Source organism: Miscanthus floridulus, chromosome 17, assembly GCF_019320115.1.
Source record: "Miscanthus floridulus cultivar M001 chromosome 17, ASM1932011v1, whole genome shotgun sequence".
In the NCBI taxonomy this organism is placed as follows: domain Eukaryota; kingdom Viridiplantae; phylum Streptophyta; class Magnoliopsida; order Poales; family Poaceae; genus Miscanthus; species Miscanthus floridulus.
This window is the reverse complement of record NC_089596.1, coordinates 91,640,718-91,652,151: the sequence shown is the minus strand read 5'-3', so window position 1 is coordinate 91,652,151 and position 11,434 is coordinate 91,640,718. Positions and strand designations below refer to the sequence as shown.

Sequence of the window (11,434 nt, the reverse complement as noted above, 5' to 3'; positions counted from 1 at the left end):
ACCGGTTGTTATGCATGCTCTAATCTCCCGCGAGACCACACAGCCGTTTTGTCAGCGCTGATGATGCTTCTGCTACGTACGTTCCAATAATACAACCAATTAATCATGCTGTAACCGTTTCCCCCTTTCGGCAACAGCTGCAGCTGCAGGCAGCAGCCGACAGGCACATAAAAAACCTTCACCTGCCACAGGGTGTAAAGAAATGTTCCACAGGAGCAGATGTATCTCTGTTTGTTTTTCTCTTCGTTTTTTACAAGAATTTTACAGGAATCAGAGCTCGTGACAGTGTAGCAACCTGTCAGCTCAGTTTGGTCGCTTCCCGCCACGTCGTGTACGGCTATACCGGCGCCATGCGGCGAGCTACTGTACTGCACCTGAATACGAGTACAAGGAATCGTTAAGCAGAACGATCCAAGTGTCTCCCATTATTTAATCCGCGGATTACTTCAGTGCAGTGCAGTGACGAAGTGGTTGCGGTCTGCGGAGCGCAGCAGCGAGCTTCGCATTCTCACTAGTTGTCTAATAATTAGGCCGTCGTCATGGCCGACGCCAACAAGCGCATCAATCTCACCGCGCCACTCCTCTCCGTCCGGCGCCACGGTGGCGGTGGCGCCGAGACCGCGGCCACGGGGTTGCCGCTGCCGGCCTACAAGGCGGACGCCACGTCGGATCCCCCGGGCCACACCAGCGCGGTGCCATTCGGGTGGGAGCACCGCCCCGGGCACCCCAAGAGCGTCCGCACCCGCCGGCCGCCTCCGCCGCCGCCGCCGGCCCCACCACCTCCCTTGACGATCGTCGACGTCAACGACAACGAGCCCTCGCGCGTGACGCGGGATCCGACGGCGGTGGTCGTGGCCTCTGAGCGCGCGCGGCGGGGCGAGGAGCCGTGCTCGGACGCGCTCTCCCGCGACGACGTCAGCTGCGTCACCGTGAACTGCAGCGCGACCGGGCTCAGCGACGCCGCGGGGGCCGGGGCGGGGTCGGGGCCGTGCGCCCGTGGCAGCGGCAGCGTCATGATGGACCGGTTCCTGCGGGCCGCGCACGCCGTGGCCGCCGGCTCCCCACAGAACACGTTCCGGAAGGCGGGGTCGGCCCGGGCGGCTGTGGTGCTAGGCGCGCACACGACCGGCGGCGACAGGGTGCCGGCGCAAAGGCGGGTGCCCCTCCAGCACATTGCGGCGTATCACCTGCCGCCCCTCCCTCCCAGTGGCAAGAACGACGACGACGACGACGACAATTCCGACGCGCACAGCACGGCGGGCTTCGCGTCCAAGAGCTGCGGGCTGCTCTCAACCCGTTGCGTGAAGAGCGCCTTGCTGCTATCCCGCGTCGCGCGGCGAGGTGCAGGCACACCGTTCCAGTCAAACGGCGACGGTAGCCAAAGAGAAAAGAAGCCAATGCTGCCGCCGCGCTCGCGTAACGGGCAGCGGCGACTTCTGCATACCGGAGACGATCACGGCATGGTACTCCTGTTACATATCCTCGTGTGCATCAACTTCACGTGCGTGCTGACGAATTGACCGCCTCATGCCTGAACAACTCGACTTGTCGTGCAGATCTCGCAGCAATCCTGGGAGGAAGTGTACATCAAATCACTGCTCCGATCATCAGGCCCCGGCGGCCTGATGGGACCGGCGGCCGCCGTGGCCTCGGAGCTGGACAGAACAGTGCACGAACTGTACAAACGCCGGGACGGGCGAGCCGTCCGCCCGAAGGCGAGCCATCTGGGTTTGCTCCTGGTCCTCGACAGGTCAAACGAGGCTTGCGGCCACGTCTCGCCGGTGCGAAAGCTCTCCAGAATCGGCGACACCGCGTTGCTTCTGACGGCTACTACTAAAAGCTCGCCGGACGGCGACAAGCAGCTGGGGCGTGAGCACGCGGCCGCCGATGCTGGCGGCGGAGGGTACGGTTTCCCGCTGCTTCTGGAAGACAAGGAGGCCGTTGCCGGACGTGAGATGGCGCTGTCGCCGCAGCCGCTGCTCCGGTTGCCGCTGCCCAAGTCGCCTACGGAGTCGTGGCTCTCGCTCGCGCTGCCTTCCGTGTCCACTCGACCCCCAGCGACGTCTTTTCTGGGACTCCATGTGCAGCCCAAGAAACGTGCTCCGTTGCCGCGGTGCTCCTCCATTGATTCGAGCAGGGACGTCCATCATGACAGGCAACGGCAAATTCGCGTGTACCACCTACTGAAATGACGGAAGCCGCTATCCTGATCATGCCAACTGTTAGCGACTCCTGGTTGTTTTGTTCTACTGGTGATGGGTATGTAGGAATGGATATGTTGTAGTGATGGGTTCTTTAGCAATCTCCAAGGGCATGTAGCATGATTCTATATAAATCTATATAAATGGAGCACGTGGTAAGTCAATGACAAGGTAATTTAATCATGCATGCTTCCTCACCTGGTCCAATAAACAATAGTACTACCAGTTTAGCAGCAACCAAAAATAGATATGCTCACACCGTCACAGGTGGTCGACAGTGCCGGCCCTAGGGTAGGGCACGAGGTGCGACGGCCGAGGACCTAAGCGGAGGAGAGACCCAAGTCTAGTATACAAACTTCTATGTCATATAGTCCATTAGGCATTAGCAACCTAATGAGAAGAGAGACATATAACTGGTCAGACGGCCCAAAAAGACAACATCGGCATTTCTTTCCAGTTTTCTTTCTCCATGGCCCTCGGGTAGAGAGGATGCGAGGAGTAACGCTGCACACAGCACACTCTGATCGTGAAGTTCGCGACGTGCGCCTTACACACGCGGAGCTAGCCCGCCACGCCGCCACGAAGAGCTAGACTACTGGAGATATGGACACGGCGCACGAGGACGGCGACCAAGCAGGGCTCCACGACGACGACATCTTGATTCTTGGCTTCTTACGAATTGTGATCACCGATCAGTTGTTTAAGCCCAAGGTATTTTTTTTCCTTTTTATTTTTAATCCAAATTAATTATTTGTATAGTATTCTAGACTTCTAGTACTTTATACCCATATCGTCATATTTTTCTTTTAATTTAGGTGTTAGAATTTTAGAATGTTACCTAACAAACATTTATCATGGGTACGAAAAAAAACGAATATATTACTTTTTTAATCTACATTGTTCCTTGATAATTATCATACATCTACAAATACATTGCTTAATCTACATTATTTCTCGGTAATTATCAGACATATTAAATTAAAAATATGTTATTGAATTTACTTTTGTTTTATAAATAAAATTAGTGTCTATATATTATAAGATTTTATACATGAGGGAGCCATTGCGATGAGATAAATCATAGCAGCGGCAGCACTGGTGGTCAATCATGTCTGATAGAAACCTCTCAACCATCATCTTTGAAATAATGCAGAAAAGAGGATGTTTAACAGCACACTGCACACCATCGGAATAAGGCATTATGAGTGAATCTCACCAAACGAAAGGGAGTGCCATTTACAACAATAAGTCATCGTCATCTCTTCAACAACATAGACGCACATCATATAATTGTCGCCAGTTTTCTCCCATCTCGGGGGCTCAGGGCAACTAGTTCAGACTATCCCCTACAATTTGATCCCCAACATATATAATGGGTAAACAGGCAATCACTTATTCACAAGCCAGCTTCGTGCCAAAGCTGGTGAGGCAGATGGCGAACGCCTGGAAAGCAGACAGAGGCTGCCGGTAGTCCATTGTAAACGCATCGTCCTCGATCTTCCCAAACTGCAGGATCACCGTTTCCTCATCTCCAACGCCCCATGGACCACCAGAGCCAGCTGTGGCAACAAGCTGGAAGTTCTTCACGGAGGCGACAGTCACCCGGCCATGGAAATTTAAGCACCAACACTGAAGATGGTCGTGCCAACGTGGAGCTTTGTTCTTTAGATCTAAGGAACTCGGAGAGGGTGTTTTCTCCTTGGATGGATCTGACGAAGTGCCCTGGCCTACAGGGCACTGGATATTGCACTGCATTCGCCTTGGCCCTCTTGATTTCATGAAGTTGAACTTATAGGTCACTTGCCCAACATCGAAATTGCCACCTGAAACCTGTGGGCTTATCTGCTTGCTTGCAAAGCGGCGAGTGGATCGGCTCCTCGAAGGTTTAGCACCATCATATGGTGCCTGGCTATCATAGATGATGAACTTTGTCCCCAAGAAGTCAGATCTACAGGCAGAACTCACATTATCAAATTAGTATTATTGCAAACTTTATAACAAGATATCATTTTTCTTATAATAACAATGCCTTTCATAATATAAACAAACACTCCATAAAGTGCCAAATTATGACTTTATTACTTCATGGCTAACGCTGGATCAAATGCATTTGAAAGTGATAGAAAGTCAGGTGTCTCTCCATAGAGGTTAGGACTCGTGTATGTAGGATTGAGAAAATCAGATGTCTCTCCATAACTGTAGGACTAGTTTCAGTTGGGTTAGGGCATGGAAATTAGCATGTGCTTGTGCCTTGCCCCTGTGTCAGGGTGGAGCAGGGGTTTGGAGTTTTCTCGGCCTGTGTGAGAAGGTCTCTCTTACAGGTTACAGCAATGCCCGAGGGGTGGCTTATCCCTCGCAGGTGAGTTTTTTCAAGGAACCTCCCAACCAACTGTATACTACAACAATATCTGCCTACCCTCCCACCAAATGTACATTTACCTGTATCGCAATGGAGCATTTTGTGCTGTAAAAAATAAATTTTTAAGTCAAACATCACTGTACAACATCTGTTGATGTTTTTCCGGATCTACACAAATATTAGCATGGTTGAAAGTTTTAAGTTTAATGTCCCTTGCAGCAATTTGTAAGTATAAACTATTTTTGTATTTCATTGTCTACAGTTCACTCTCATATGGATGTTTAAGGCCCAATTCTTTCAATGTTCACATGTTTTTTTCCAGTACAATGAACAGTAGAAAGTGCATATAAGCATTGAGATACCTTTGTGTAATGCAGAGCTAGAGCTAAGATCTGGATGACTGGATCAGGTATCAATATACGCTACTGAAAATACACATGGACGGGCCACGGTTTTGAATGACATTATGGAAAATCAAAGACAACACATAAAAGGGGAGGAAGGAAAATTCTTTGAATATGTTACCAGTACTTGCAACGAGATTAAATACAATTGCTTACAATGCAATTTTTTAAACGCTTTCAAAAGCCTTCCACAAACCAAACTTTGGGGTTGCACACAACGAATTTATGGGAGCAATGCATCCTACTAATGGAGAAGCAATCCTTCCATCATGGCAGCTTAATATGTATAAGAGAAGAATATGATACAGGGTATTATCATGTTTGAGGCTGTGTGCTAGGGCATCAATGACAGGTGCATTGAGTTATGGACGTGTTGTAGGCTGTAGCCAATTTATAGCGAAGGAAGCAAGGCATGAGCGACATGAACAAAGAAAACAATGTGCATATAATCTCCATTAGTAGAAGTTCAGAGGTAACAGAACAGTGTTTACTATACCCCTATAGTGAACTTGGCAATAAACAAGACAGCATTTGGAGTAAATTATCCAATAGATCGAATCGGTTCTTTGTTTTCATACAAATAGCTCTATGTAACAGGTGACTGACTGACTGCAAAGCAAGGAAAAGCAGCCACAATTCATCAATGTAACTGAGCCAGAAACTCAACCTATGAATAAACAGGATTTCAGCCAGTGCTAGCTGAATATAGATACCACAGAAATCTGTCGCAGCTGCACTCACACAAGCAATTTGCTCATAAGCTGATTCAATCACAGAATATGACCATGCATATGAACGTGGATAGTGTATATTGACAATATAACTACTAGAAATAAAGAGATGATGGGTTAATTTACTGAAGTGTTTGAACAATGATTAAAGTACCAGCAATGGAAATAAGGCACGTGATACAAATTATATGGTTTTATGCCCATAAATAGACCTCAGCTAACACATAGTCAAAAGATGAACATTTAACCTCGTGGGCATGCACAACAAACAAATCAGGTAATCAAATTGGAAAATAAGGTTCTGGAATGATTAGACCATACCTCAACTTTCCAACATATGAACTGCTTCTTGGGTGCAGATCATCATAGTCATAAGAGATGATATATTCTGTATGTGCTCCTTGTCTGAACCTTCGAGCAGCCAAAAGAAACTTCCCTTTATCCGTTAGGGCTGCCAAGAGAGCAACAACAACAACAACAACAACAAAGCCTTTAAGTCCCAAACAAGTTGGGATATTTATAAAATAATTACAATCTCTAGAACAAGCTTATTCGGATCGATAGCAGGGAATAAGAGATGAACTGGACTAATGCTGCACTTGTTCATGGTTTCAAGTTCCCAAGCCGTAATGCCTCTACATACCATACTTGTGAGAAACTGTAACCTTATTTATACAGTGAAATAATGAATCATACACTTGACAGGACCCAGTATTTCAACATTTTCTTGCTTTCACAGAACATAAGTTGAACTGATTATGTGAGTGGAAATGGATCATGCAGAGTTTCCAAAACTCCGTTAGCTTTGCAAAATCATCTATTGACTCCATTCCGAATTATAAGACATTTTGGCTTTTCTAGATACGTAGCTTTTGCTATGTACTTAGATATCCATTATGTCTAGATACATAGTAAAAGTAATGTATCTATCCTTTTAGTCCCAAGCAAGTTGGGGTAGGCTAGAGTTGAAACCTAACAAGAGCCCCTAGTCATGGTTCAGGCACGTCAATAAACGCTTTCCAAGCACTCCTATCCAAACAAAGATCTCTAGATATATCCCAACCCTTTAAATATCTTTTTATTGCCTCCCCCCATGTCAGCTTCGGTCTTCCTCTACCTCTCCTCACATTGATATCTCGACTTGGGACTCCACAATGCACTGGTGCCTCTGAAGGTCTCCTTTGGACATGGCCAAACCACCTCAGCCGATGTTAGACAAATTTTTCTTCAATTGGTGCTACCCCTAGACAAAAGGCTTTGTTGTTGTTGGTGCTACCCCTAGACGATCACATATATCATCATTCCGAGCTCGGTCCATCCTTGTGTGACCACAAATCCAACGCAACATATGCATTTACGCGACAGTCAGTTGTTGGACATATCGTCTTTTTGTAGGCCAACATTCTGCTCCATACAACATAGCGGGTCTAATCGCCGTTCTATAAAACTTGCCTTTAAGCTTTTGTGATACCCTCTTGTCACAGAGAATGCCAGATGCTTGGCTCCACTTCATCCACCCTGCTTTGATCCTATGGCAAACAAGCTCTACTGTATATTATTATGCCAGTGGGTGATCATGTTTCTGTAATTTGGAAGCTTGGAAAAAGTAATTCTTTTACTGTGAAATCAATTTATAATGGGTTATCTAAAGCCGAATCTGGAATTTATCACAAAAGGATATGGAAGGGGAAGATCCCCGCAAAGATCAAGATCTTTTTATGGCTTATGACTAACAATGCTATTTTGACTAAAGACAATTTGCAGAAAATGAAATGGCAAGGAGATCCTAGTTGTGCCTTTTGTGATTGTGTGGAAACTGTCTCTCATTTGTTTTTTCAATGTCCAGTTGTCAAAGTTATCTGGCCAGTTGTTGCGAAATGCTTTGGGGCTTCTAACATTCCTACAAATCTTCAGCAATGTTGGCAATGGTGTGAACAATGGTTCCCTTTTGGTAAACAATATCACCCCTGGGGTGTGGCTGCCATATGCTGGACAATATGGAAATGTTGAAATAGGGCCTGTTTTGAGAAAAAAAAAAAACTCATTAATAATCCTCTTGAGATAATTTGTCACGCATGCGCACTTATGATTTACTGGTCAGATCTATATGCAGAAATAGATCATGAACAGCTGGTGGAAGGGGCAAACACGATGCTGAGGGTTGCTAAGGAGATCTGGCGACCCAGACGGCGAGACAAGTCAACAGGCTACTCCTTCGTGACGGCGAATCATCAGACCCTGAAGATGCAGTTTGAATCGGGTCCAAAATACATGCGAGGGGTGGTGCCTGAAGTCTTCAGTTAGTGGTTGCCTTCTGTTAAACAAACATTGGCCTTGGTGTGTTCCAACTTCCAAGTGCTGCTTTTAAGATCTTTTCTGAAACTCTGGTTGTAGGTTGTTCTGGATGGTGAGTGTGGTGAGGCTCAGGGACCTTTTAGTTGCTTGTTAGTTTTCTGGTGGCTGGTTTTAGCTCCTGGCATCCCTGATGTCGTTGATCGGTTTCTGTTATGTTCGTTTACATGTCCTCTGCTTCTATCTCATCTGTAATGCTGAACAATGTATTTCCGTTGATCTAATGGAAATGGGGAAGGTTCCTCGTGTGGAAAAAAATAGTATTATGCCAGCAAGGTAGATTTCCAAAATTTACATTAGCCATTAAGATCAAATCAAGTAGATGCCGAGTAAGAATCAATGCCAAAGTATTCAATTGAATTGTTTTTCAACAATCAATGACACAAGTCAAATCTTCCTACCGAACGAATAGGATTATATTTAGGCAGGACCCTCTAAACATGTAGGTGAGACGGCAAAGTAGGTGTACAGGGTCCTCGTCAAATGGTACAAGAAAGCCGTAAATGATTATAGGAATAAACAAACTATATATTCACTTTTCTATTTTCTAAACAAGACTACGTACAGATGTGCAACATCACAAGTCATATGCAAAGTAACCTCAGCAGCTGTATTTGCTGTTTATTTGGCCCCAATGGCTACGCTTTCAATTTTATAAACATGATTTGACAGAATTATAGGATTCCATTTCAAATATCATAGGTGGGTCAGGAACCTCAGAAAGTCAAGTCAGCCTTTTTTGTTGTTTACTTGGCACTACCTATTGAAACCAAAAGAGATCTGAAACCCCTATGTCAATCCACCAAGTGAACCAGATCAAAAGCATGGCGGAATAAGAAGATACCCAAGCTTACTCACCCTGTGTTAAGCTGAGATAGAGAGAAAAGGTTGAGTTCTTTTTGTCCCTCCGGATAAAACAGTGCATCGGTGCATCCCTTGGTCCTGGCTGTGCAAAAGAAATAATATACGTGTCCATTAAATCAATACTTAGTAAAGCCAAACGAAGAAGCAAGCTTTTATAGGTAATATCATATCGCTATTGGCATACCAAACAAAATCCAGCTATCACATATAAACATAAATAAAGAAAGTCCGTGTTTGTGCCAACTTCTCCACTACTGTCATACTTTATTAGCACTAGCCACCAAAAATATAGTGTTATGTAGCCAAAAGAAGAGGATGGAGATTATGATGAATATGTGGCTCCATTCTAAATCCTAACGCACAAGGAACATTACAGCAGCGCTAGACGAACAATAAGAATTAGATATACAAATTGTTCGAGTACTAACATGGATCTGCTGATCCTTGTAAGCAGAACACATAAGAATTAGATATACAAATTGTTAGCATTTCTGCGTACAAATAAAATTGAATAGGCATAGACATCTATTCAGAAACAGAAAAATAATTTGAAGAAGATGAAATCCAACAACTGATCCGGAGATCATCTGAGATCGAGTCAAACTGCATACGAAAAAGGCGCAGAAGACATCTCTTGCACCTAGAGCTTCAAATCAAAGATACCCATAGGATTTGTAGCTACTGGTTTTAGAAATGGGTAATAAGAAAACGCACAGCCACAATAACCATGAGCCCCAAATCCTCAAGAACACAGCAATTTCAAGCCATGTAGATTCAGGCAATTTACACAAACAGATCAAAAGAGCCAGTATTACCATGACGAGACGTTACGGCCCGGTGGTTTCTGTGTCTCACCTGCTTGAGCGAGGACGGGAAGGTGATCCTCCCGCACTCGAGCGGCGGGCGCACGACGGAGACCGCAGCGTCGCGCCACCGCCGGCACACGCAGGCGCAGACCACCACGTCCCGCCGCGGCGGCCAGCGCTCGGCGCCGGCGTCCACGCGCCGCATGATCTCCGCGAGCAGCTCCGGCAGCAGGCGAGACCACCGCTCCTCGTCGGCCTCGTCCTCCTCCTCCTCCTCCTCCTCCTGGGCCGCCGGATCCGCCTCCGGCGTGACCTTCGCCTCCCCGCCGACGGCAGCGCCGAGCGAGGAGCGCGACGCCGACGACAGCCAGGACGCGCTGCGCCGCCAGGAGATCATGACGGGCGGCGGCCAGGAACCGATCCCTGCCCCCCGGCCGAAGAGATTGGCGCGAGTGGATGGAGGATTAAAGGGGGTGCTGGGGGAGGAAGGGGAGCAGGGAAGGGAAGCGAGCGAGAGGAAGGAGGAAGAGAAAGGGAAAAAAAATGACGAAGAAACGGCGCCGAAAATTGAAAAAGTGGCTCATCGACGTGCGCCTCTCACTCGCCTAAATTAATCCCGGATCTGCTGCGCCTAATTATACGCCTTGTCTGCCATGACACGTGGGGCCATTAAGCGCCTGGGTCCCACGCGTACTGAGCGCGGATCGCAGGCTCGCTGCTGCCGCGACACTACACGTACTCTTTTAGCGCCAAAAAAAAAAGGGCTCGTGCTCGTTTATTTTTATTTTTTTTCCGAACTCGTACTTCCTTTATTTTATTTAAAAAAGAAAACAGAAAAACCAGTAGTCGCACTCGGCTTACTTGCGAATTGAAGGTTTCCAGATTTTCTCAAACTGGCTTGAAAGTGTGACATCTTTGACGAGTTCACAGTGGATCCGACTTTCTCCGTTTTGAATTGGACCTAACATTTGAAAACAGATGGTAGGTTCTAAATCCTTGGTAATTAAGACGAAGAAGAGTATTAGGTGAACCGTGTCTAGAAACTCTCCGGGTATGTCTCGTGTTGCGGTGACGTCAATGTCCCGTCCAAGGTCCAACCACCTGACCTGACAACACCCGGGCGACGACGCGATTAGCTCAGCAGCTTCAGCGTCAAACTCCCTAGCACCCAACAGTAGTCAGTAGTGCGGCCTGCAGCAGCCGAAGAAACAGGCAGCCGCTAGAAAAGTCGCCCGGGAATCCACCCACCGCCCCCCGAGCACGACGTCCCCGCGCGGGCAGCACGTCGCGGTCCGGTCCACCAGTGCGCGCGCCGAGTCGCGCACGAGCTTTCCCCGCCCCCTCGCCCCGAGCGACAGCGTCTTGCTAGGGGACGTGACGTGGCGTGGCCGCGTGGGAGCGGGATGGTTTTCCACTGCTGCCGCGGACTGCGGACGCCGCGGCCGGGCCGGACTGCCCCCGCTTTGGACGTGCGCGCGGGAGGCGGTGTGACCCGCGGGCCTACGTGCCGGGCGGTGTGGTGGCTGGTGCTCCTGGCCGGCCATGGGCCATCTCCGTGGCCGTGGGGCGGGAGCGGGACCCGGGGCCGGGGCATGCGCGCCACCCGCTGTTTGACTGATTTGTCCTCGTGGTCCAGGGCCTTGTGGTGGCGGTGGGGTGGACGCCGCACGCTCGGAAAACGTCCTGACGATTACCCATATCTAGAGACCAGTGTCAG

At 48.0% G+C, this 11,434-nt stretch overlaps 2 protein-coding genes across 2 annotated transcripts; one reads left to right on the top strand and one right to left on the bottom strand.

Moving 5' to 3' along the window:
* The first annotated feature begins 224 nt into the window (after positions 1-224).
* Positions 225-2,376, top strand: LOC136517675 (uncharacterized). Its single transcript, XM_066511308.1, has 2 exons — positions 225-1,463; positions 1,557-2,376. Exons 1-2 carry the CDS (start codon positions 540-542, stop codon positions 2,190-2,192), a joined length of 1,560 nt encoding a protein of 519 aa, XP_066367405.1. The 5' UTR covers positions 225-539; the 3' UTR covers positions 2,193-2,376.
* Positions 2,377-3,390: 1,014 nt separating this feature from the next.
* On the bottom strand, positions 3,391-10,318 carry LOC136515047 (tubby-like F-box protein 9). Its single transcript, XM_066508741.1, has 4 exons — positions 9,767-10,318; positions 8,906-8,993; positions 6,017-6,146; positions 3,391-4,149 (listed from the first exon to the last, which is right to left on the bottom strand). Exons 1-4 carry the CDS (start codon positions 10,112-10,114, stop codon positions 3,594-3,596), a joined length of 1,122 nt encoding a protein of 373 aa, XP_066364838.1. The 5' UTR covers positions 10,115-10,318; the 3' UTR covers positions 3,391-3,593.
* Between the last annotated feature and the right edge of the window lie 1,116 nt (positions 10,319-11,434).